This window comes from Poecilia mexicana, unplaced genomic scaffold (assembly GCF_051168715.1).
Source record: "Poecilia mexicana isolate PSO_F unplaced genomic scaffold, ASM5116871v1 scaffold_10, whole genome shotgun sequence".
NCBI classification, from domain to species: domain Eukaryota; kingdom Metazoa; phylum Chordata; class Actinopteri; order Cyprinodontiformes; family Poeciliidae; genus Poecilia; species Poecilia mexicana.
In genome coordinates this window covers 7,863,179-7,888,867 of record NW_028263379.1, presented here as the reverse complement: position 1 = coordinate 7,888,867, position 25,689 = coordinate 7,863,179, and the positions used below count along the sequence as shown (strand labels likewise).

Here is a 25,689-nt window from a genome sequence, read left to right as displayed (position 1 = left end):
AAGCTCCATGGGGGGGCACGGGGGGGATCCATGAGATCCTCAACTGTAAATATTATTTCAGTCTTCTCAGATTCGTTTTTGAAAAAAATATATGACATTAACTGAATAAAACAGCAAATTAGAAGAGAATATTTTTCATGTTAATATGGCAAAAACACAGTTGAATGGATTTTTATGCCAAAATTTAATGTATTTCTTCAAACTCAAATTTTCAGGGTTCTCTATACATTTTCAGCCCAATATAAAAGTTTACTATGATATCAAAGTTTATTATAGACATTTCTACATAGACAGATAGATCGATGCTAGATGGTTAGATGGATCGATAGATAAGAAATAGATGAAGACTTGCATAAAAGATGGATGTATTGATGGATGGATGATGGCTTGATGGAAAGATAGATGATTGATGGATGAACAGATGGATGGAAACATGAAAGGAGGATGGGTCGAAGAATGGGTGAATGAATAGATAAAGGGACGGATGGACTGATTCTTGTCTCCTTTTTTTGGAGTTCAGGGAATCGCGAGGAATGTCAGAAAACAATAAAACTAAAAAAACATTTTGTTCACAGATCAAAATGTCTGTTTAGTACCAAACTGCAGCTGATGTCTGCTTGCTGCCGATGTCGATATTAAAAATAAAGGAAGGAAAAAAATAAGAATTGTTGAAAGCTGATACAGCCTTGGTTTTTCAACAAAGCAACAAATGAGGCCAGACAAAACTTCATTTATCTAACAGGGAGCAATAATTCCCTAAGGTCTTTTCATGTTAGGGCTTGAGAAGAAGAAGAAAAAAAGAGCAGCACAGCATCACACCTTCTTTGAGGAGCAAGTTTAGCCTTTCTGTTTCTTCTTATTCTTCTAACAACACTGTGATTACAGTATCAAATGTTGCTTCTGTTTGGAGGACTTGACGACAGAGGTGAGGAAGGAGAGCCGGGAGCAATTTTCTTGCCTGAATGTGAGTTAAAATCTGTTGTGGGTGGAGGGGTTAGTTAGGGGGAAGGTGATGGTTGAGAAACCAGATGTCACTCCAGGCAGGTAGGAAGACGGGTGAATTTTTTCTTTTCTTTTAGCAATTTCTAGCTCTGAGGAAACAACAAATGTGTCCTGATGAATGACAATCCCAACCCCCATCTTACAACTCAACCTCTCTCTTCTCTCTTACAAGTCTGAAATGCCAAGAATGTAATAAAAGTCGAAGCTTCAGGTAAGTCAGACTGAAGAGTGAATTGTTCTGAATGTACCTATCTATGCACCACCTAAACATAGATCTGGATACCTGGCACATTTATCAGATTACACTGAACGTAAAAGTCAACTCCTCAAAGTCTGAGGCAGTAGTTCTCAAGCGGAAAAAGGTTGACTGCTCCCCTCAGGTTGGCGGTCAGTCTGTGCCTCCAGCGGGAGTTTGAATATCTTGGTGTCCTGTTCACAAGTGACGGTTGGATGGAGATGGAGAAGGATAGATGGATTAGGGCCTTGTCCGCCCAAGTCTGTTGTGGCGATGAAGGAGCTGAAAAAAGGGAAAGCTCTTGAATTACTCAACGATGGTCAGGAGACACGGATCACAAGAGAAAGAATGAGATGCCGGATACAAGGAGCTGTATATTGAAATTCCTCTGTAAGGTGGCAAGGCTCTGCCTTAGAAACAAGATGAGGAGCTTGGAGTAAAGGGACCTTATTTTGGAGGTTTTCCAAGCATGTCCCAATCTGAGGAAACCCCTAGATACACCTAGAACCTAATGGAAGGACTATCCCTTCATACTGGCGAACAGCTTGGGCTCCAACAAACGGGACTGGAACAGACCCAGAACTGTGTCTAGATATCCCTCTGGTCTCCAAATGGCTTGAAATTCCCCAGAATGATATTGGTAGAGAAGCAACATCAGAACAAGTCCAGGTCTTTTCCTGGGCCAGCTGAATCATACAAACCAGAAGAAAACCAAGTCTTAATTATTCCAAAAATCAAAGCCTTCACAAGGCAAGTTAATGCTGCAATCTTTAAAAAATCAACTCAAAAAAGAGAGGAGAAAAAAATGTGAAGATGACAAGCCAACTAGCTCATCCAGTTTGAGCTGAGAATACGGTCGACTGCTGCTGTGGCTGAACCAGCTGCCAGCCGAGTTAGCAGACAAAGTCAAACATAATAGCTCCCAGCTCAGTCCCACAGAGAAATTTGGCTATTCCTGGTATTGTAAAGTTACATAACTTTAACATTACAGGCTAACATGTTACCAAAATAACTGAAGATATAAAATGGAACTACGTATTTAGATAATCTTAAGTTCAAAAGAAATGTGGTCTTTGGGGAAACGTAAATTTGAAGCTTTTGTTTAACAAGGTTTTTTTGGCAAGTCAAAAGCATCAATCCTCACATGAAATGTCATTATTCTTCTAGGGTAAAACTAACATTAAGGATTTTTTTTGACTGGTATGGAGTGATGAGCTTGAATTTCAACTCTGAAAGATAATATTCACATTTTAGACACATCTGGCAATTCTTTGTAGAACTTCACATTTTACCTCCAAATTTTCTTGTGATCCAGTCTTGTATCACTTTAGATATACAGAAACTTTGGCATTTTAACTTTGCGTACCTTACTGACTACACTCATAACCCCACATATTCAATATTTCATAGGGTTATATCTCACCTTTCTCTTATCTAGCGCAAAGTGCTCCCTTAAGCAAGATAAAAAAAAGGTTTAATTCTTCTTAAATCAAGTCTGGTCGGGACGCTGAAAAGCTTAGGCCCTTCTGTCTTCTCATTTTCACACTATAATATATCACTACATATTGGTGGCAGATTGAGGTTACGCATAGGGCCTCCCTATATCCTGAAAGTACAAACTCTTCCCCCTGTTTCTGACAGAGCAACCCCCACCCAGAATTCAGCCTAAAGCAGGCGTACACCTGGAGGAGGTATGCAGCAAGAAACCAAAGCCCCGCTATCATATGTTGCGTTTGACATCAGGGTTTCTGGTGTAGTGTCTCATCTGTGGAATGGAGTTGTGCTGTCACTTGCCACTGAGTTTTCCAAGCTCCACAAAAATTCAAAGGCATGCCACAGTCGAGCCGATAAGAAGTCATAGGTAGAATGGAAAGCTGCGTCTCACCTGGGTGGGTATTATATTTTACATGCCAGCGCTAAAGATCATATTAGATTAGATGAAACTTTAAACTCGCTGATCGCTGAGGGGAAGTTCGGGAGAAAACAGGATACAGATAACCGAACAACACAGTGCTGGAGATAAAGCTGTGTTTACAAGAACTCAGCCCTGAGGGACAAATACAACAAATGAGCAAGTAAATAAACAAGGATATCTCTAAATGGTAGGCAACGATCGAATGGATGCACTTTTACTGGAAGATGAACCAGAAAATTGGAGCATTTCAATGCACACTGGAAACCATCACAAATTTTACTGGCTTGTTGAGAGAATCAACACATTATGCTTCAAAATATTACATTTTCTGAACTCATAATTTATATTTTATATTATAGAATGTCTGGTATCAATTCCAATCAATCTTCCCTACATCCCAGCATACTCTAACTTTTCTATTGTCTCTTTTCTGAACGAATAATAACCATTTCAGCCTTAATTCTCCAGCTTTGAATTATGGCCAAGATCTGGGAACAATGCCAGAATTGATACTGGTGTGGGGGCCTGGAGGGATGGGATCACAGCCCCAAAAAAGTAGGTTGGATCTTACCAAAGGATGGTGTGAGCCTAGCACCAGGAAGATCAGTTTTGCCTCAATATGCATGGATGCAAGTGGAATCAGAAATCCGTAAGATTTTGCCGCACATGTCCTTCACTACTTGAATGTAAAAACTTAATTAAAAACAATAAAAAGCAGCATTTTAAGAGTTTTGCAGCTGGTAAGTGTAAATGTTAAGCTAGAGAGTAGATTCAACATGATGGTATTTAAGGTTCTGTTTCTGTGATCCAAACAAACCTTGCTCCTGCTTTGTGTCAGAGAAGCACATGAAAGCAGCAAGCAATCACAGATTTTTTCCTCTGTGCAAAGCTGCATTCACAAGCGTATCTAACAGAAACAGCCATGAAAACTGTTTTTTTTTTGTTACAGAAAAGGCATCAGAGCAAATGACTATGCTTCTGGTTGTTTTGCATGCGTGTTTCAGGACCTGTATGACTTCTTTTTCAGGTCTGTGACCTTTGGAGTCTAAACGTACAGTGGGTATTTATGTCAAACATGCTGCACATTTTAAAGTCATGTCTTTCAAGTCAAACAGAAAATGAAGTATAGCTCGTTTTTAGCATATATACAGTCATGTGTCATAAAAACATGATTTGACAAAAACCACTTCACTCAATGGCAGTGCATTTTTAAAAATCCAAACTGTGATGCATTCTTCATCAAATTGTTTCCCAGCTGCTAAGAATCTCGAAGTTAGTCTTTCATGAAGGACAGTAGCAGTGTTTCTGCTCGGCACGATGTGAATCACATGGCAGATGAACACAGAGAAACAAATCTTCTACACAAAAGAATGTTTGTATGATTACTTCTTGTCCACAGTGAGATCACGAGGGCGTTCAGTGACACAGCACAGACACAATGCAGACATCATGGAAAAACACTCTGGAGTACCAGAACTGCTTCTTATCTGCCTTCTGGAATAGCAGAAGGTTAAGAAGCTGAAAGACTAGGAAATACATGTAAATTTCAATAATGCAAACTTGCATTTACAGATTTATTTGTCAATGACGAATTTATACACAGTGCCAGGAACATAATGCAGGAACATAATGCAGGAAAAAAAAAACTGCGTGGGGTAGATCAGAAATGGTGTTTCTGATCACTATTCAGAAACACCATTTCACAGAGGAAACTTTTCTCCTCTGTGATGAGGAGAAAAGTTCATGTTTATGTTTTGAAGGTGGCAAAGAGTGTGAAAATTATAACTTTTGTGCAAGTATTCAAAACTTTAGTGCATATATAATCAAAAAGGTTTGCAATTTGTAAGACTAAAGGGTCTGGATGTGCGTATTTTTCCTCTAGTCTATTATTAATGAGGTATTCTAACATATTTTGAAAGTATAACACTTAAAAAAACAGTTTTATTAATAAGAAGCCGATATCACGAGTCATTTTAAAACATGTTTTACTGAAACAATAAGAGCCTTTTGAATTCTTACATTTGCACTTCCATATATAGAAGCGGCTGTTTCTCTGTGGAAACAAATTTTTACACTAGGATTATGAAACAGACAGAAAATGTGGATTTAAGAAAGGGAACAACCCAAAATCCATGGAAAAAGACACAACACAGTTGATGCCATTAATTTTACAGACTACCTAGAGCAGGAAGTCAACAGCCAGACCACTGAGGCGACCATGGGCAGTGTTTGATAGCATACATATAAACATGCTTTCTTTCCTTAGTCAAAATGAGAGCAGATTTTGTCACAAGTTATAATTTCCCACTGTGGTGAATTACAGCTCTATTAGGTTTTCCTTTACATCTCTGCAAATAATACCAGCTACTGCACTATACCGGGCTGTGACTAGTAGCATACGAAAAAATGTGTCATGAAGAGGAAAAAGACACATGGAAGTTGAATATAATATGCAGTTATTTAGAAGTTGTCAATCATGAGGAGGACCAGTCCAGTCATATTGTCCATGTTTATGACAAGACCCAGCGACACGTGTTCAGTTACCAGATTTTCAATAAACTCACAGAAACTGTTGACCCTTGCTTGATAGTCTACCGGCAGTTTCTGACATCCGATATCCGTACTCTGATAGACGGTTATGTTACATGAAGTGGTAACATCAAGAATCATCTCCTTGGCAACAACCAGGGAATGAAGGCCTAACAGCACCGTTGGCAAGCCTCTCCCAGCAGCATGTTCTTCAAACACCCATCTGTGAACTCATTGCTCTCGCTCCGGCTTTCAGACCGCGATTAGATTCCTTCGCTGGTCCAGAGGGTAATGTTTACTTCTTGCTTCATGTCAGTCAGTATCAATTAACATTAAATGCATCAGTGAAATGACTTGACACACTTGAGACTGCAGAAAAATAGGTTCTAAAAAAAGGGCTCTGGTACAAAGTAGCCAAGTCAAGCCGCGCTGATTAGCTGATATTGAAAAAAGGCCAATAGTTCCTCATTTTGGACTTGGAAATGATTATAAATATTTAAGCTACAAAAACAAAACAACAAAATTGAGAAATAATTATGGATGCCTTTCAAAAACACTCCAACTCTTAACATTTGGTGAAATTTGTGGTCTAATCTTAACACTGCAAGATTCCAATTCCTCAACTGTAGTTAAAACAAGTTCTTGTTTTATTTTGTCAGATATTTTGCTTTGTACATTTTTATTGTTCACAGATGTCATTGTACATGCTTGTTTTCTGTTCTCTTCTGGAACAGTTTGTTCAGTCATATTCTTTTGGATTTTGATAAATCATTCTCATAAAGCGAGGATCAATTACACCACACACACCTGCAAGGAAAAACTGGCTGCACAAGTTTGCATTTATTATGGATTTTCTCTGATACTCACAGGGTCAAGATCATATGAATAGGCTTAAATATTTAGATACACTGAGCTAAATATTTTTATGAGGGGTACTGAGCAACACAGAATGTCCTAACTTGAAAAGGCTGCAGCCTAGTAACGTCTGGTTGGTAATCATGATTGGCTACAGCGGGTAAATTAACTTTGTCAGCAAAAAAAGGATTTGCTTCGCTGAAATCATTAGAAAGATCAAAACTCAGGGAAATTTATGAACTCAGAGAAGATCTAAGGGGGAAAAGTGTAGATCAGCACCACTTGGGGAAGTTTCTTTGGAGCCATTTTTAAACAACTGGCTCCAAAGCCAGTTGTTAGTAAGTACAAGTTGTCTGAAAACACTGGGTCATCGGGAAGGCAAACACACACTGAAACCAGTTCCGAGACAATAAAACAAAACTCAGACCTCAACTCAACACAACATGTGTGCCTAATGTTTAACCCTCTCAGATCCAGTATCTCTATTTACAAAAAAAACACAAACATAAAAATATTGACTTTTGTCCTGTGTTTTTTTTTTTGTTATCCAGACTTGGAGATCAAACCCCTTTGTTCAGTCTTTGAATATTATTGGATAGAAAATTTACATGCAAGTTCCACAACGTGAAAAACCTTGGCTGGGAAAGAGCTGTGCTAAAACGTCTGTACCAGACTGATCAAACAGAAAGAAAGTAAAATGTCGTTTCAATTTTTTTGGAAGATCACTACAATATCTAGAACATGTACCTGTAACATTTTTTGGGGCAACATTTGTTCAAAATTCTAAATCATTTTATATAACATTTAATATTGCATTTTCATACAACCTTATACAGTTGTGGTCAAAAGTTTACATACACTTGTAAAAAAACATAATGTTATGGCTGTCTTGAGTTTTCAATAAGTTCTACAACTCTTATTTTTCTGTGATAGAGTGATCGGAACACATACATGTTTGTCACAAAAAACAGTCATAAAATTTGGTTCTTTCATAAATTTATTATGGGTCTGCTGAAAATGTCACCAAATCTGCTGGGTCAAAAATATAGATACAGCAACAAAATTTGTCAATTTTGGTGATGTAGCGAGTTGTGTCAATCAAATTAGCTTCATGTCATGGCCTCTTCACTTCTTGTAAGTGATTCTGATTGACTACAGCTGTTGACTTCTCATGAGCCCATTTAAATAGGGCTCATTTGACCCAGTGATTAGACTCAGCTACAAAAGCTACAATGGGAAAGTCAAAGGAACTCAGTGTGGATCTGAAAAAGCGAATTATTGACTTGAACAAGTCAGGGAGGTCACTTGGAGCCATTTCAAAGCAGCTACAGGTCCCAAGAGCAACTGTGCAGACAATTATACGCAAGTATAAAGTGCATGGAACAGTTGTGTCACTGCCACGATCAGGAAGAAAACGCAAGCTATCACATGCTGCCGAGAGGAGATTGGTCAGGATGGTCAAGAGTCAACCAAGAATCACCAAGAAGCAGGTCTGCAAGGATTTGGAAGCTGATGGAACACAGGTGTCAGTCTCCACAGTCAAGCGTGTTTTACATCGCCATGGACTGAGAGGCTGCCGTGCAAGAAAGAAGCCCTTGCTCCAGAAAAGGCACCTTAAGACTCGGCTGAAGTTTGCTGCTGATCACATGGACAAAGATAAAACCTTCTGGAGGAAAGTTCTCTGGTCAGACGAAACAAAAATTGAGCTGTTTGGCCACAACACCCAGCAATATGTTTGGAGGAGAAAAGGTGAGGCCTTTAATCCCAGGAACACCATGCCTACTGTCAAGCATGGTGGTGGTAGTATTATGCTCTGGGGATGTTTTGCTGCCAGTGGAACTGGTTCTTTGCAGAAAGTAAATGGGATAATGAAGAAGGAGGATTACCTCCAAATTCTGCAGGAAAACTTAAAACCATCAGCCCGAAGGTTGGGTCTTGGGCGCAGTTGGGTGTTCCAACAAGACAATGACCCAAAACACACATCAAAAGTGGTAAAGGAATGGCTAAACCAGGCTAGAATTAAGGTTTTAGAATGGCCTTCCCAAAGTCCTGACTTAAACCCCATTGAGAACATGTGGACAGTGCTAAAGAAACAGGTTCATGCAAGAAAACCATCACATTTAGCTGAACTGCACCAATTCTGTCAAGAAGAGTGGTCAAACATTCGACCTGAAGCTTGCCAGGAGCTTGTGGATGGCTACCAAAAGCGCCTAGTTGCCGTGAAAATGGCCAAGGGACATGTAACCAAATACTAATGTTGCTGTATCTATATTTTTGACCCAGCAGATTTGGTGACATTTTCAGCAGACCCATAATAAATTTATGAAAGAACCAAATTTTATGACTGTTTTTTGTGACAAACATGTATGTGTTCCGATCACTCTATCACAGAAAAATAAGAGTTGTAGAACTTATTGAAAACTCAAGACAGCCATAACATTATGTTTTTTTACAAGTGTATGTAAACTTTTGACCACAACTGTAATTCTCTAAAAATACTCCCACAAAAGCATCAAGAACTTTCTTTAAAAAAAAAAAAAAAAAAAAAAAGCAAAGTCCTTGCAAGGAAACTAAGCAAATTTAATAAAGATTATTGATTCAGCAAAAATGAATTATCATTGTATAATAATTCCAGCCTAGAAAAATAATGATTTGCATAAATGACCAAAAGCCACAAATCTTATCTTATTGTTATTTCCTATAAAGCATCAGATTTACTCACCTCTGCTCCTGAGTACTTGTTGGTCCGAGTGACCAGCTCATCGAGGGAAACGCTCTCTGCTACGGGCATGTTACGGAACTGCAGGGAAAATATCTCCCATCTGGTCGGAGCGTCGGGAAGAGGAACATAGACAATCCTGTCAAGGCGGCCTGGACGCATCAAGGCCTGAGAAATAGAAAAACTAAATTGAGTCAAATTTTGGGGGATTTTTTTTTACGTTCACAAGAACATTCCACATTGTTCCTGGTTCTCCAGCTGTTTATTTACAACTTAAATTGTTAGGATGTGACCTCTGACCTCCTTAGTGGTGGTTTGTTATGGTGAAGAGGTAGAAACTGAAGCTAAGACTGAGGCGGAGAAGAAAACTGTGAAACTGAGGTCTTCAGCAAGGAGACAATGTGGATGTTATCTGATAAAGCCCCCACTTCCTACAGATCACATCACGGTGACCCCAAAACAGTCCCAGAGCACCCGAAGCCGCCGCTGTCTCGCTTGTCAGATGTCATTAGGTGGCAGGCGCCTCTGAAGCCCAGACAGACAAATATGGCCCGTCTACTTTCGCTGTCCTCAGCCTCACAGTGACAACCTGTGCTGATGAATGCATTCTGACAAGCAGGATGAATGCAGGAAAAAAAAATAAAATAAAAAAATCTTAGTTTTTAACTGAACACAACTGAATGCTCAAGGAGTTTCAGCAATAAATGAAAAACAATGAAAAAATTCCAAGAGTGAGTGGATCTGAGGGCCTGGACCTGGGCCAGAGAGGCCAAACCGGGGCCACACTGGGGCCAAACCGGGGCCGGCGGAGACGAAGCAGGAGATAGACGCAGACGCAAGCCAGGCGGGAGGTCACGTCAGAAGGGATCAGTGCAGGCTGGAGGAACTGGAATGGCAGCCTTAGCGCTCCTTTTCATACATCACGCTGCTGCTGCTGCTGCTACTTTACAAGTCTTTCATGAGTCTGACATGGAGTGACAAATTTGTGTTTTCACCATTTTAGCTTATCATTAATAAAAAATTTCCCAATTTTTTGGTACTTGAAAAACATTCAAGGCAGGTAAACAAATTGTGAGAAGGTTTGTTTAGGGTGATGACAAGGAAGCCTTTTAACATCAAAGATAAATCAACAAAATGTCAGTGGAAGCATAAAAACAATGGCCTGATTTTAATAATAATGTAACTGTACTCCTTTTACATATTTAGTAACATTTTAAGAGATGTTTCTTTAATTTCTAAATTAAAGAAAATTTAATTTAGAAAATTAAATTAAATAAATTAAAAATAAATTAAAGTGGTACACTAGTACCACAAAATATTGTGATAAAACTTTAAGTCCACCCCTACTTTTGTTAATATTGTGATCTTGCCTCATATGCATAATATTGAAAGGTTAAACCTGAATTGAATTATTCTGCAGATACTTTAGGATTTTCAAATAATTTATTTGTGGAAACAAAACAGGATTTTTATTTTATCTCAAAGATATTGTTTAAATTTCAAATGGTGACCCCAGTACTGTTCATCACCTTCTGAGCTGATGAACAGTTATATTCCTTATAGGTAATTATCAGATTGCATAAACAATTCATAATTTGCTAATCGAGGCCATTGCATTTAGAGCTGTATGGCAGCAGGAGGTGAGGATAGTTAGGAGAATATAATGGAAGTTGAACTAATTTACCTACAGTCTCAAAAACTAGAAAATTCATTGCAGGTAAACTGATAAAAATAACCCAGTTTTTTTAGGGTTTGCTTTATTTTTTCCATATAAACTGTTTCCAGTGTGCTGTGCCAACGGACAGCTTCCCTGCCTTTTATCTCCTGGTTTTCCTGTGTGTGTCTGTGGAACATGAGGTGACGGAAACCGTAGCTAGGCTCTGGTAACCACAACAGGGCCACGGCTGACAACACAGCCATGGATCATGAGTGGAAATTCTCTTGTTTTGCATGCCTTTGCATTATTCCACTGATTTATTTATTACTGGGGGAACTTTTCTTTATCAAAACCCGAAAGACTCCAGACTCGGTTTGGTTTGCTGAGGTGATTGGGTGCAGGGGGGGACTTCAGCCTGTTCCTGTTTGTCACAGCAGGTTGAGCCGGTAGCAGTGAAGCGTGCTGCATTATGCGGAGGACGTGCCAGGGACACTTCCTGAGTTGCCCTCTCTGGAAGTAACCAGCGGCTGCATGCCAACACAAACCTGCTGACCTCCAGCAAAACAGCTCTCATAGAGCGCAACCCCCAAGCATTCTGGCAAGCAAACGCAAACAGACAGAAATCCGTCCTTTTGGTCTCTTATTTTCTGGTTTCAATGTGAAACCTGCTGCTTTATGAGGCATTATGTCCCTTCTAATACGAAGGAGACGAGCCTGCAGCTTTCCGGCGCTCCAAGAAAGTAGAGCCGAACCTCTCAGCTTTGAGACTGCTAAACTCATCTGACTGCCCTGCAGGGGAAAGAAAGGCCTTTTTTTCCCCTTCCCTCTCAGCAAGAGCACGGGGCCAATCCATCACTTAACAACATACACTTCCTGCTCTCAAGGATCAGGGGGTAGCTGTGGTGGCATGGGGTAAGAAGAGGAGGAGGTAATGGGGGGACCCTGAAAGATGGATACTTGGCATGTCGGGCAAGCGTTGATGGGCTTTTTTTCCCCACCTTAACAGTATGCTTCTTCCACCTGAAAATTTGGCTTGACTGGCAAGAAGGGAAAAGGGGGAAGGAAAGAAAAGGGACACAAATAGCTGAAGGAGTTAAGAGAGCCCACTTTAAAGGACTGGAGGAGCAAAACCCTGCAAACAAACACAGATAAGTAGCGTGAGATGAAGCAAATCCCCACAGATAACTCCAGGTTCAACAAATTCTCCGTTGTTTTAACATGAGTCTGCATGACGGATTGCATCCACCTCATTGCACCACTGACATGATAGGCACCATTACACACAAGCCATTAGTAATTAGAAATGCCCCCAGGTAAGAAATACCAACTGGCTTTAAGTCAACACTGAAGTTCACCACCAAGTCTGGGTGAGAGCACAAGATATGTGGCAATAAAAAGAAAATCATGAAAAAGTTGCTGGGTTTGGAAAAGGCCATTCGAACTCACCGAGAGGAATAAAAAAAAAAAAAAAAAAAAAGAAAAACAGTCATCTGCTCTCTGCGCCAAGTTTCACTGCCGATAACAACAGTAATCATTCCAGGAATTGCAATCCTCCTCAAGAAGTGATTACCCCCTAATGACAGACGACTTCCTATCTGTGAAGGCCAGTGCCTCTCCTTAACCACCAAGGAATGCTGGGAATCTTCTGCTCGGAGCGCTGCTGCTCCTGCAGCACATTCTTGGCCAGCTTCAATCTGACCTGCAGAGCGCCGTCTACCCACTGTTTACAAACGAACGCCCACGCCATCCAGGTGTCTTATTCTTAGCTCCACGACGACACGGTTACATCAGGAGCGCACCTCTGTTGCCAATCACAGCAGGAATTAAAATCAATAAATAGAAAACAAAGTCGGAGATGCTAAAATTCCAACCTTATCTTTGTTGCTGCTTTTTTTTTATTACCAAAATAATAACAGGTTGTCTGAGCAGAGCGTCCTGCCTGGGGAGATGTGAGTTGACTTTGTTCCCCGCCTGCAGGCCTTCGCTGCATGCGGTTTCCTAACCTGTCAGTCCGCAATCCTTTCAAGCCGCCATGACTCATTCTGACTTGGTGATTCAAGCAAAGCTCACTCCAAAAAAAACATAAAAAATAGATAAATAAATAAAAAAAAACACACAGAGCACAATGGGAACTAAAAATTTAGGTAAAGGTCACCAAAGTTTGTGATGACTTTGGAAATTTTAGGGACATTTTAGGACTAAACGCTGACAAAATAACGACTGTTGTGTTAATAACATTTTTCTGGACAATCTGTGAAACATTAACACACAGAGCTATTATGTAGCTCTGTGTATTTTTTCATAAATTCAGTTCAAAGTTTGTGTCCTTTTTGTTCCTCAAGCGTGCAGCAAGCTCACGCCACCTTTTGTAAAATGGTGCTATTTTTGCGTCCTATTCAACATGAAGCATGCCTTCCATAGCAAGCATAATGTTATTACTGCATCAAAAAACGTGTGAAGCAACCGTCACATTTATCTGACATATGTTAGACACCAGGAAGTACGAATGATGTCTCTAAGTAATGCTTTTAGAGAGAACTTCAAATGTTGGGAATATAAGCAAGTTATCCTGAACAAAATATAAAATCATTTATACTTTTAATGTACTCCGTCTTCCATCATAAAAAAATCTAGATTTCCCTTTGCAGTCCTCAAAAGTTTGTTGGTCTGGAGAACACAATGCCAAGCTGGAAAGGAATCAGCAATGACCGTAAAGATGCTTCCTCCCATCTCTGCCTCTATCAAACAACCTGGGAAGGATTTTAAGGTCATTAATAAAAAAAATGAATGAAGTCCGTAACTTCTCAGAAAGCAGAAGTTGAAAACAGATAAGAGCTTTTCCAGAAATGGATGTACCAGCGGGATCAGACTGCAATTTCTCTAGATATTTTAAAATCCAAGAGCTCCACTTCAGACTCTGCAGGCCGCAGGTGGCATGTTAAAGGTGAAAGGTCATGACAGGACAGCTAGCAAATGACTGAACAAACATGGCTTGTTTGGAGAGGTTGAAATTGAGGGTCTTTTCTCTCTTAACAGAATATGGTCGCATCTGATCAAAGCTTAAAATCAAAGGAAAAATGCTCTGATATCTTCCAAGTGTGGCTGAAGCGATTATTCATTTTAACCGTATTAATTACTGAAATAGTGCCAACTAATTTAGTAATAGATTAATTAAGTGCAGTACACAAACTTAAAAAAAATTGCTGAAAAAACAACTACACACACACACACGCATACACACATAATATATATATATATATATATATATATATATATATATATATATATATATATATATATATATATATATATATATTGCATTTAAGATTAAAACACTTTTGTCTGTAAATGTGCTTTACGAGTGTCAGTTTTAGCTTCAAATTTACTAAAGGCATGCTACGTTATTGCATTTAAGGCAACAAAGGTTTTATTTTCTTATTTAAAAAAGGAACTGAATTGCTTGGTTGTATATTTTAAGGTATTTCTAATATTGCATAAAAAATGTTTAAGTGGTTAAATAAAAAAAATGTAGAATTTGCAATTTTTTTTATATGATTAATTGATTGTCAGAATAATTACTAAAATAATTAGTTACAGCTGTACTTATATTTTTCTGCAGTTTTGTACTCCAATCAAAAAACATTCATCCTCAAAACAGCTGTCCAGGCTTTGACCTCTGACCTCTGGGTCTTTGATGCATCTTTCCTGTCTCTTTGCTCCCTTTTCTGTCTGATCATTGTGAATAAAGGCCACTAAAGTAGAAAAAGAACTATGTCACGAATTGACATGTGAGAGTTTAATAAAGTCATACAGGAAATAACTGCAGGGTACTATTGCTGCTAGAGGTGGTTCAACATGAAACCAAATCATAGGGTGTACTTAGTTTTTCATTTTTACCTTTGTGCTTGACCTCTGTTTAAAATAACACTAGTGTTGAATGTTTTTGTGCACTACAGATCAGATTGAAATACATTTAGAATGTGATCTTAATCAGATCGGAAGATTTTGAATAAAACTTTAATTAAAGCTGTAATTAAAAACATCAACCATCAAATATGAATTGTGTCCCTTGAGATTCCAGTGAAGGAAAACACGGCATGAGCTCATTCAGTTATTTCACATTCCACAAATAAGATTTACAGTGGCCATCGAAGGTTTTTCGGAGCGCATCGCTCCACAGAGATGACATAATTTGTGCATGAGGCCTCGCTGTCTGCAGAGGGACACCAGGCCTGCTTTATGTCAGAGCCGATTCCGATGCGCGAAAGGATCAGAGGAGGAACGAGTGTGCAGAGAAAGAGAGAGTAAATCACAGGCAGAAGGGAGGGGACGGCAGAGCCGAGGGGCCTGAGAGCGACGGGGAGGGAGGGACCGGAGTTGGCAACCAGTCAAAAACATGAGAGGCTTTCACTCTGGATTTTGCCCTTGAGTCAAACTTGCATCCGGCAGGCGAGGCCACCGTGTCCAAGAAGCAAATAACTCTGGCGCTGTTAACCCGCTGCAGCCCCACATGCTCTGCACAGCCAGGAGCAAGTTGAGATTTGTAGTCTTAAAAAGAAGCATAAACCACGGGAACAAGTGAAAACTTCTTACTCTTTGGCGCTGAAAAGGAACTAATATAGAAGAATTACCAACCACTTACCCGAAAGGTTTCCCCAGCAAAACACACATTAGAAAATATCAAGAGAATATATAAAAAATACACACTCCTGTTAAAATGACTATCTTTTTTATGTTTAAAAACTAGAACAAAGATAAAACCATTTTGAGAACATTTAATTTGATCTTTAACTTGTTTATCTCCAGTGAAATACAAGCTAAAATATTCCAGGGAGAAAAATAAAAAGATTGGAGTCGATCATTTAAAGTCCCCCTGATTAGCCCTAAATGAAGCTCAATTCTTCTAGTAGGATTTTATTACATTTTCTTAGTAGCGTCTTAAAGAAAAAGCTGATGGAAGCTTCCAAAACATCAGTGATCCAAGGTATCAGCTCAAAATCATTTCCAATGGATTAGACGCACCATAAAACATGGTGAAGACAGATCATAAAGTAGGGAAAATATGGCACCATGAAGAACTGGAGGTACCTTTGTGATTGATGAGGAGACGAGGAGAAAACTGGTCGGGGAGGCTGCCAGGAGGCCAGCAGCAACAATAAAGCACCTACAGGAATTTCTGGCAGGTAAGTTTTGCAAAAACATGTGAAACGGCTCCCAAAACCATGAAGGAGAATGTTTTATTGGTCTGAAGAAACAAATGTTCAACTTTATAGCCACACATCATCAAAAATAGTGGTGCATGGTGGTGGCAGCATCATACTTTGTAGCTGTTTGTATTCAGCTTACAATGGGTGTTTAAGGGTAATGCATACAAGAACAAAAATGTGAGGGCTGCAGTAAAAACAAGTTTTTTTTTTTCTTGCATGATGTCCAAGAAAAATGGAGTGGAAGGGGCCAACAAAGTCATTTTAGTTCTGCACTGTAGTTCTGAAATATGAAAGTTTAGTGTCAGGAAGAACTTTGCTCTTGTTCTTGAAGTTACAAGTAAAGTAAGAAATGTATGAGCATCCAAATACCATCAATGTTGGCACAAAACTTTGAGGCTTCTGCTGGAAAACTGGAAACCAACACAAACCTAAAAAGATGTCTACTTTTTTATTGAGTTGTACTCGTCAACAGTCACATTAAAAGTGGGAAAAATTCTGAAATGATCTTTTGTGGTGTTCAGACTTTTCATGCTCTGTATTACAGAGATTTTAGTCAGTGTTGAAAACATTTTCAAAAAAGGCTTTTACGTGTTATGTGGACGCATTTCAATCAAAGCAGATAAAACTATATGATAATACTTATGTATGCAAATAATTCAATAGTGTAACAGAAAAAAGTGACAAATTATACCTAAAGGTAAAAAATATAGTTCACATATACTCATTCAGCAGTTTAAACTGTCTACAATATCATGTAGAGTCTTAAATACTGTCCATTAACTCGATCATTTTATATACAAAAAAAATAATAATAATAACAAAGCTCCAGTTTTGCACAAGGTCTGTGTGATTAAAAGCTACTTTTCTTGCCAAATGTGCTTCATTTTTTTTCCAACTCGCTCTGAGATTTCAGCAATTAAGTTCTGGAGCGTACTGTTACTGTTATGAAAATAAGACTGAAGCTGTAATAAAACCAAAAATTTCCTTTAACACATAATTATTTGGGTGTTTGTTTAAGTCCTAGAGTGTCGGGCATTCAGATGTTTTATTTGTAAAAAAAAAAAAAAAAAAAGTGTGGATCCCAGCAGGGAGTCTGGCTCCAAACCTCAACACATCTTAGTGGAATGTGTGTTTCTACATACGAAAGAGCGTGCATTCATAGCACGGCTGGGCAAATACGCTCATTACAGAATCAGATGTCACACCTCTTTTACCTTTCATGGTGTCGGTGTGCGTCTGAGAGCCCCCCCAGGTGAAGGGGCTGCAGCAAGGCGAGAAGATTCAACGGCAGCTGTGTTGCTGCTCGTTTTGAGAGTTTGGGGCGGAAGGGTGAAGACTTTGGAGGCGAGGGCCTCACGCCCCTGCAGCTGCCCTGGAGGCCGCAGTCAAGTTCCTGAATCTGTCAAAACAACGCTGAATGGCTCGCCCTCACACTTCTACGGAAATAAAATTGGCCAAGGCCAAAAAAAACGTATTTTGATAGGACAAGGTAGAGATGTTGTGTGTGCATGTCTAAGGAGGAGGTTGTCCACCTAAAAAGGTGAAGAAAAGCAGAGGAAATTAGGCCGAGGCCATGTTGAAATGTCGACTCATTGGAGCCCAAAATAAAAACGCAGTAAAAGTAGCTGCCATAAAACACATGTATGTTTGCTTAACAAAGAGGCGTTTCCTGTGAGCTGTCCGCAGTTCGCAGTTTAACTCTGCAGGACCTTTGCTTTCGGTGTAAACTCGCCAGGTCTGGTTTCCATAATCTGCCCCTGAGCCGGTGGGCACCCTGTCGAGCTGCTGCCTCAAACAAATCAGCAGAAACGGCCAGTGATCAGCATTTTTCCAAAAACACTTCATCTCGTTATGCATTTGCCTTCATTCGCGCTTAATGTAAGCGCCTGCATTATAGAAATTTTGATGGATGTAAGTGAAAACTAACGTGGAATTTTTTAAAAGTTTCTTTAAAAGACTTTAAAGGAATTTTCAAAACATTAATAGTGCTACCACAATCACAAAAGTCCCAACAAAGGGAACGACACTGTAAGAGAAAACGAGGGGGTTAATTTAATAAAGTTTAACAAGAGTGAGTTTATGGCAGATAAATGCAAAAATGCACCTGCAGCGATAAAAGTTTAATTTCCTTGTTTGGGTGACTTCAGTGGATAAAGACTCCATTAGCTCTTCATGACTCACATCAGAAATTAGAACAAGGTTCCTCTTTATGCTTTATCACACCACACCCTGGCCCACAACATGGACAGTCCAGATGCAGCAATATGCTAAAAACTTCTTTTACAGTAGAGCAATGCTTCTACTTCAGAGATCTGCGTCCAGATGGAAACAACCAAGCTATGTGGGTTTGTACAGTGGAAACCGCGGTATTCGCAGGGTTCAGGAGCATAGCTGCCTACAAACAGCTAAAATCTGCAAGTACTTCAGGCCCCTTCACATATTAACGCTTCTAAATGACTGTTTAGTTTCTACATTAAATATTCCCTAATGTGCTTTAATAGATACGGTGGAAACCATGTTGGCAATTCCACAAAAGCCAGCATCTAAAGTATTTGTTATCTCCACTCTTGGTGGGACAGCCAATCAGTGTCAGTGGTTGGCTGCTCTGCAAACACGTCATTTGCTTCTTGGTATTTCAGCTTCCCAAGTTACATTTTCTTTCAAATATTTTAGATATGCTCTCCAAAAAAAAACAAAAATCCAGGGATCGGCAGATTTTCCGCAAATGATTTGGAGGCACGTTCAACAGAATAGTCCAGGAAGAGGTGGGGGCGCCACTGCACTGGCTTGTTTTGGGCTCTCTGCTGCTGCCACTAAACGTCCAACCAGAACTCCTATACAATGCCACCATGGTGACAAACCACAATAACCAAGCTACACAAGCTAGTTCATGCTCAAACTCTCCAGAGCTGTGAAAGTGTATCACCCCAGAAAAAGTCACCAAGACCCCAAAAAGACCATCCAAATTCTGTATTATTATTATTATTTTTCTTTTCACATTTTACATCATGATCGCTTTTAATCCAGGAACTCATAGTTTGCTTTCCAATCTCAATGATCTAATGATGTATCGATAATTCTGGAATTTATTTAGGGGTAAGATTAATGATAAACTTCACAGAGATTCTTCACTAAAGAATGAAAAAGTCTAAAGAGTACAACACGTCAGCGACACAAACTCCAAGGCGAGATGCTCTCTGAAATCATTCTACTAAATCTTTATGCTTCAAATAAAAATATTTACAGTTAAATTCCAGTAATTTAGCCTGTCCTAATGCAGTTCATATCCATATATTGATGACGACCCTAAAAGAGTTACCATGCTGCATGGAGAGAAGGTGTTACAGCTTCTGCAGGTAAATGAGAATAACTTATCTACACTTTGCTAATCAGAAGACCAGTGGGAAGTTGGGAGAAAAGCTTTTATCACCAGTCAGCTGCATGGTTTTGGTGGTTCAGGTTGCCTCCTTTACGAAGTCTCGTCTCCTGATCTATGGACTCCTGGTAGTAACTGGGTTTTGTGTCTCAGGTTTTGCTTGAAGGAGGGTTGTTTAATCTTTCACTTTAGTTCCTGAGTTTTAAAATTTTACATACATTTTCTGTGTGCTGTCTTTTAATTCCCAGTAATTATTTATGTTATACTCTATAAACCTCTAATACTTTACAACAACTTTATAGCTATAGATTGAGACGAGGGTTTGAAACGCTCTAAAAATGTACCCAACTGATTCCTTTAAACTGCTTGTTGGTTAGCAAAAGTATATTTAAAACCCAGGGTGATATTCATAATAAAAAGTCCCAGCATTGGATTTTACTGGCACTTTTAAACTTTGCATTCATCTGACTTTATAGGCTATATTCTTGCTTTCTATTCCCAGGTGATACTAACATTTTTAAGTTGAGCAATTTTTTATTATCCTTTCTAATGGCTTTTTCAACATGTTTTCCAACCATTATTTCCCAGAAACACCCACATTTCCCATCATAACACACATACACAGAAGCCCCTCTTGCCCTGAGAGACAGACCGCAGGTGCCAGGCCCACCTCAGGGTCCCTGCCGGGCTCTCGTTAGGCCTGGTGCCATTCAGGCGGCTTCTAACACGCAATCCTGAGTGCTTTGTGTTTCTCTGACAGGCCTCGTCGTCCTCTGCATGTAGTTGTGGAAGAAAAGGAAAGAAAAGAGGAGGAATTCAGGGATTACTTCTTTGGAAAAGTTTAACAGAGCCACAAGGCTGAGACTCACCCTTCACCTAAAGTGACTCAAATGGACCATACCAGCATATTTCTTTCACTTTGGAGATCATTTAAAACATCCATACTGTTAATGACGTAAAACCTAAATAACTGCTTTTGCATTAAATTTTAGTTTTTTTCTGTCTTTTTCCACATGGCAGTTATGTTATTTTCCAAAAAAGGAGAGCACAATTTTAGTTCATGCAAGCAATTATTGCATCAAATCAGAAAAACTAGTCACTTTTCAGATAAATTACCAAAAAAACAAGGTGAAAAACATCTGGACTGGTGTTTTAATGTGTGGCCTAAAGACAAAAATGAATGTTCAGATCATGCTTTCTATATGAGATCATCACCATAAATACCAGTATCATCTCCAAGGAAACAACACAATCATGAAGCTCCATCCTGAGCTCTTGCAGGGAACCATATCACCACCTTACTCACAAAATAAGAGTAAAAATACTTTCTAAACACAACAGAAAGCAGAGGAAAACCGAACCATCACATATGTTGCCACTTGCAAATCCTCACCGAAGAGGAAAACACAAACAGGCACGTTGCTGAGTGACAGAGGCAACTCAGCCAGATCAGTTTCCACTTCCATGAAATCTAAACATTAGCTTGTTTACCCTCATCCTAGGATGATACAAGCATGAGTGAGAAAGAGGAAGTACGTGTCTCTTCAGTCTAATATGAGAGTGTGTCCTTAAAGCAACACAAGACAAGGAACTGGATAATTATAATTTATAATTATCCAAATAGACTGTGTGTTGGTCTTTAAGCTGTAGATGTAAATGCAGCTCCCTGCACAGTTATCGGGACTCCTGGATAAGATGAATACAAGAGCCTTTTAAATGAAGTATTATCTTAGAGATTTGAGCCTCTTGCATCATAGTCCTTCATTAAACATGCATCCACAAACACCCCTTTGGAAATCAATTTGTATTTTAATTGTACAAGTCAGCCTGGTGAGGTCATAGGCTGCATGCTTTCAGAGAATGGAACTAGGATTGCAGCTCCAAATAGGTGACCTACTGGAATAACATACATTTTTCTCTGGTCCATCTTTAACTCACTACTATCTGCACCACAGTCTGCTGATTATTCTTATTTTAAATGGACACTGGAGGATCATCTGGTGTTTCTGCTGTCTTTGTACTTGTCACTATCTGTCTATGAATAAATTAGACCATAGATCAAATGCATAGCACCAGTGGGTTAACTTGGTAACTAAGGGGCATAGAGATCAAAACACCAACATTTATTTTTATTTGTCCACAGTAGCATTGCCCAACATTTTGTGGCTCCCAACAATGAACTAAAGTGCTTTCTTTTAAAAGTTCGGTTATAGTTGAACCAAATATACTTTTACATATGACTGCCCTGCACACAATAAGAGCTGCACGCTAAATGTAATCTCCAGCATCAGACCAATTAGCCACCTACTGCAGGAGATAAGAAGACAGAGGAGGAAGGAGAAAGGAAGGAAAATGAAGAAAAAAAAATCCCCCATCCAGCATGTGAAAACCTGTGTCAGATTTCGCCATAGACAAGGTCACCCTCTCTTGGTCTCGCCTCAGTGCCCCGTCTGGGTAACCGGATCTGGATCAGAATGGCGACTAACCAGTTTTTTGTCATAGGAGAGGGACTGTCTTGGTTTACAAGCTCATTGTGTTTACAACAACTTTACATGTTGATTTTTTTTTTTTTTTGTTCACCGTAAGGGTTTAATACCTGTTACCTGTGGAGAGATCTGTGGAGGTGTGTGTAACTATGCACAGCTGTGAACACCACTTCAAACATTCCCCTCCCACATGCATACAAACACCGGAGAGGGGAAAAAAATGAGGAGGCATGTCCCAATTCCACAGTCTGAGCATCATCATTGGTGTTGTGCTACACAGCCAAGTTAACACTTGGTATGTTTGTAATTGTGCTGCCTATGAAACTGCACAGTAATCCCTTCCAGCTGCCTCCCTCACTCACCCATCCACCTTCCTCCTCCTCCTCCTCTTCCTCCTCCCTGACTCTTCCCTTACAGAGAAACTGTAGCTGCGGCTCAGAGTATGTTTTCCATGGGCTCTGGTGGATTCATCCTGCTGACAGCGCCAAGCCTTTTATGCATCGAAAACACAGTATTTCCTTTCAGGTGGAGAGACGATGGAAGGGAGAAGGAGAGCTGAGATGTGGGCGGTAGCGGCGGGGGGGGGGGAGAGCTAAGGACTGTCCCTGCAACAGCCCTCAAACTTCAAAATCTTGGTCCTCATCTCTTCAAAAAAAAAAAAAAAAAAGGGAGAGAGAGACAGACAGAAAGGAGGGAGGGGATGACGGATCAAGAGAAGAAGAAGGGGAGGCGGGAGTAGAGGAGGGGAGGGGAAAAAAAACAACGGCACAAAGGAGTGCGTAATTAAGACAGGAAATGGGAGAAGAGAGGAGGGCTCTGGGGGCTTTCAGAGAGAGGCTGGCTGGGGTCGCTTTTCCAGAGAATGGAGGAGTGGGGCCGATACCCGAGTCGTCTGAATGGAAATCAGATAATCTGCTAACACAAGGCATGGCCCAGATCCTGCCTGCAGACTGATATGGATAGGCCAGTTCCTGTTCCAATCCGCTGCTGTGGCACAAAGCGCTGCCAAGGCAACCAGCTGTTCCAGCCAAACTTTACCTCCCTCCGAGCTGGCCGCAAAAAAACACAACAAAAATAAAATGACAGGTGGGGGCAACAAGGCCATTGCAAGCAGGAACGAGGTGATAACGTAAAGTTAGATCAGCAGTAAGAAATTAACACCAGAAAACATGAGGACGAAATACTGTTGAACTCTGGCTTGGAGAAATATGTCAGCCAGTAGAACATTAATGGAGAGCAGCCAACAAGTGGCAGGAGAAGAAGAAAATAAAAACATATATCTATCATTCAGGTCCACAGTGCAGGTCAAAAGTTTACATATACTCCGTTCTGGCAGGAATGTCAATAATGATAAAAGAATCAGTTGCAAAAACATTTTGATTTAAAATGAATTTTCTCCACTTCTCACTGGTTCAAAATTACAAATATGTATGTAGTTGCAGAAAAAAAACATAAATTTTGAAGTCATCAACAATCTTCTGATTTCCAGCTGGATATTTGACAGCCCTTCTTGGCAGAAATGGTCGAGCCAATTTAAATTGGTTGCTGTCTTTGCCCAGAACATTTTAGTCTACAAATCTTCGACAGGGTGGAGGTCCAGAATCTTAATATTAGCCTGTATTAATCAAAACCAAAACCAGTTTAAATTCATGTTTTCAATCTCGATTAAGATGGAACATCTAACTGTGTCCAAGTTTTAAAATTATCAACCATGATAAAAAAAACATGTCAGGATGTTGAAGAATCACTAGGATTCAAAGGCCTTGTTATACAACAACATTTCAACTTCGTCAATCAGGTGCACTGGTATAAAAACAACAGATTGAAACTGAATATTCAAAGCCCCTTCATTATCAAGATCACTATTTTAAGTGTCACATTCTGGAAGGATAAGCTGGTGTAGATAACATATAGATGCTAAAAGTGCTTGTGTGTTGAAGAATATACACAGTCAGAGCACATGGATCTAGAATAAGCGTGGCCCAACAATACAACCTTGAGAAACACCACTTGTGGTCTTTGATTGACAAACGTTTCAAGTCTATGATTGACATGCGAGATCAACTCTGTGAAACATAACACTGAAATCCAGTGTACACAACCTGCCCCTTCAGGAAGGGAATAACTAAACTAAAGCATTAGAGCCAATCAAAAGTCCTCCTCGACTCTAACCTAGAAGAAAGATCTGGTAAAACAAAAGAAAAGACATGAAATGTGAGGTTCCCCAGTACAAATAAGGCAGAAAATAAACAGTTAGCTGCATATTGAATTAAATTGGTTGCACTCGGATCCTGCATTTCTGGAGAAAATAAATTAAAAACCAATTTGACCTCACTGCATTGCAATTTTTATCTGCTTATTATGCGGATCTGGTACTGGCCATAAAATGACTGAACCATGGAAATACCGTATAAAACTTATAAAAATATATATGTTTTTCTGCTTGTTAGTTACAGCATTATTTTTAGTGCCACCGCAGTACGTGCCATAACTTTTTACAGCATGATACAGACACTAGAGCCAGAGAAAAGGTGTGTGTAATCCAGTTTCTGACCATTCAAATCAAGTCCTGTCTCTAAGCATAATAAACTGGAGGCCAGATCGATGAAGGTCGCTACTGCTTCAAACTGTTCATTTGATCACATCTGGTTAATATATCACATTTTTTGCACGTCTTAAGTGATCTAAGTCAAACACTTTCTACGTTTACACAGACTGAAACACTACTGATGGCTCCCTCAGCCAAACTCAACAGTCTCCCCTTTCCACGCGCTTCCAAACAGTCCGTTTTACAACTTTAAACTCATTTACATTTTTGTGTGCTTTGTCACAGTATCGTTTGCTGCCGCTCTGAAAAACGTCCAAACCGACTGATCTAGCTAACAGCGGTGTTGGTCCCAATGAGGTGCGAGGATCAAACTCTCCCTGCAGCGCCATAAAAGGGTTATTTACAATGGTTTGAACAACTTTATAGATTCCCCTGGAGGTGAACAGGAGGCCAGAGCTCTAAATCAGAGCTGGTTAGAGGTAGCTATTTAGACCTTTTTAAATCTGAGCTGTGTTCGTATATTTTAAGTGTGACGACTTAACAACAAGGAGGAACAAATCTTTAGCAATAAAGTCCCGCCACGAGACCTGCGTTGTTACCCCAGCCTCCTCTATGATTATCAAATATCTGCGCGAGAGGCGACAGGGGTGAAAAAACACACCTCCTACCGGACCTCCACCTCTGCTCCCACTTCAAGTAGAAGGCAGCATGACATGCAGCGGCGTACCGCAGCTCAAACTTCCCCTTCCTCTTGAGGGGAAGCCATTTTATTGTGTTCCACTGAGATAATTGCCAATCCCTTAAATGAAAGGGTTTTCTCTGTGCTCTAGTAATTACTAGATGCACAGCAAGGGTCTTGTGAAGGAGGTGGGAAGGTGGAGAAGAAAAAAAATGACAGGCAGGTATTAAAATTCAAAGGGTGGGGCAGGAAGGAAGTCAAGAGAGGGATGTGTTGAAACACAGAGATCCAGGGAGGGCTGCAGGGAGGGAGGCACGCAGAGCTGCTGCTGAATCCGTTGTGGGGGCTGAGAAGGGACATGTTTATGGTCTGAGGGTTGGGCAAAACTTTTTTTGTTGTTTTTTTTTGATCCAGTGGAGCAATCTTATGCCAAGTGCCAAAGACACATCTGCTTCTGGGCAATCTGTTGGCACGGTGAGGT

At 39.9% G+C, this 25,689-nt stretch overlaps 1 protein-coding gene across 1 annotated transcript in view; it reads right to left on the bottom strand.

Moving 5' to 3' along the window:
• Positions 1 to 25,689, bottom strand: part of afg2a (AAA ATPase AFG2A) — a 113,750-nt gene that overhangs the window by 12,105 nt on the left and 75,956 nt on the right. Inside the window, exon 15 of the mRNA XM_088009386.1 lies at positions 9,259 to 9,423. Coding sequence (XP_087865512.1) covers positions 9,259 to 9,423 — 165 coding nt within the window. The remainder of the gene's footprint in view (positions 1 to 9,258; positions 9,424 to 25,689) is intronic.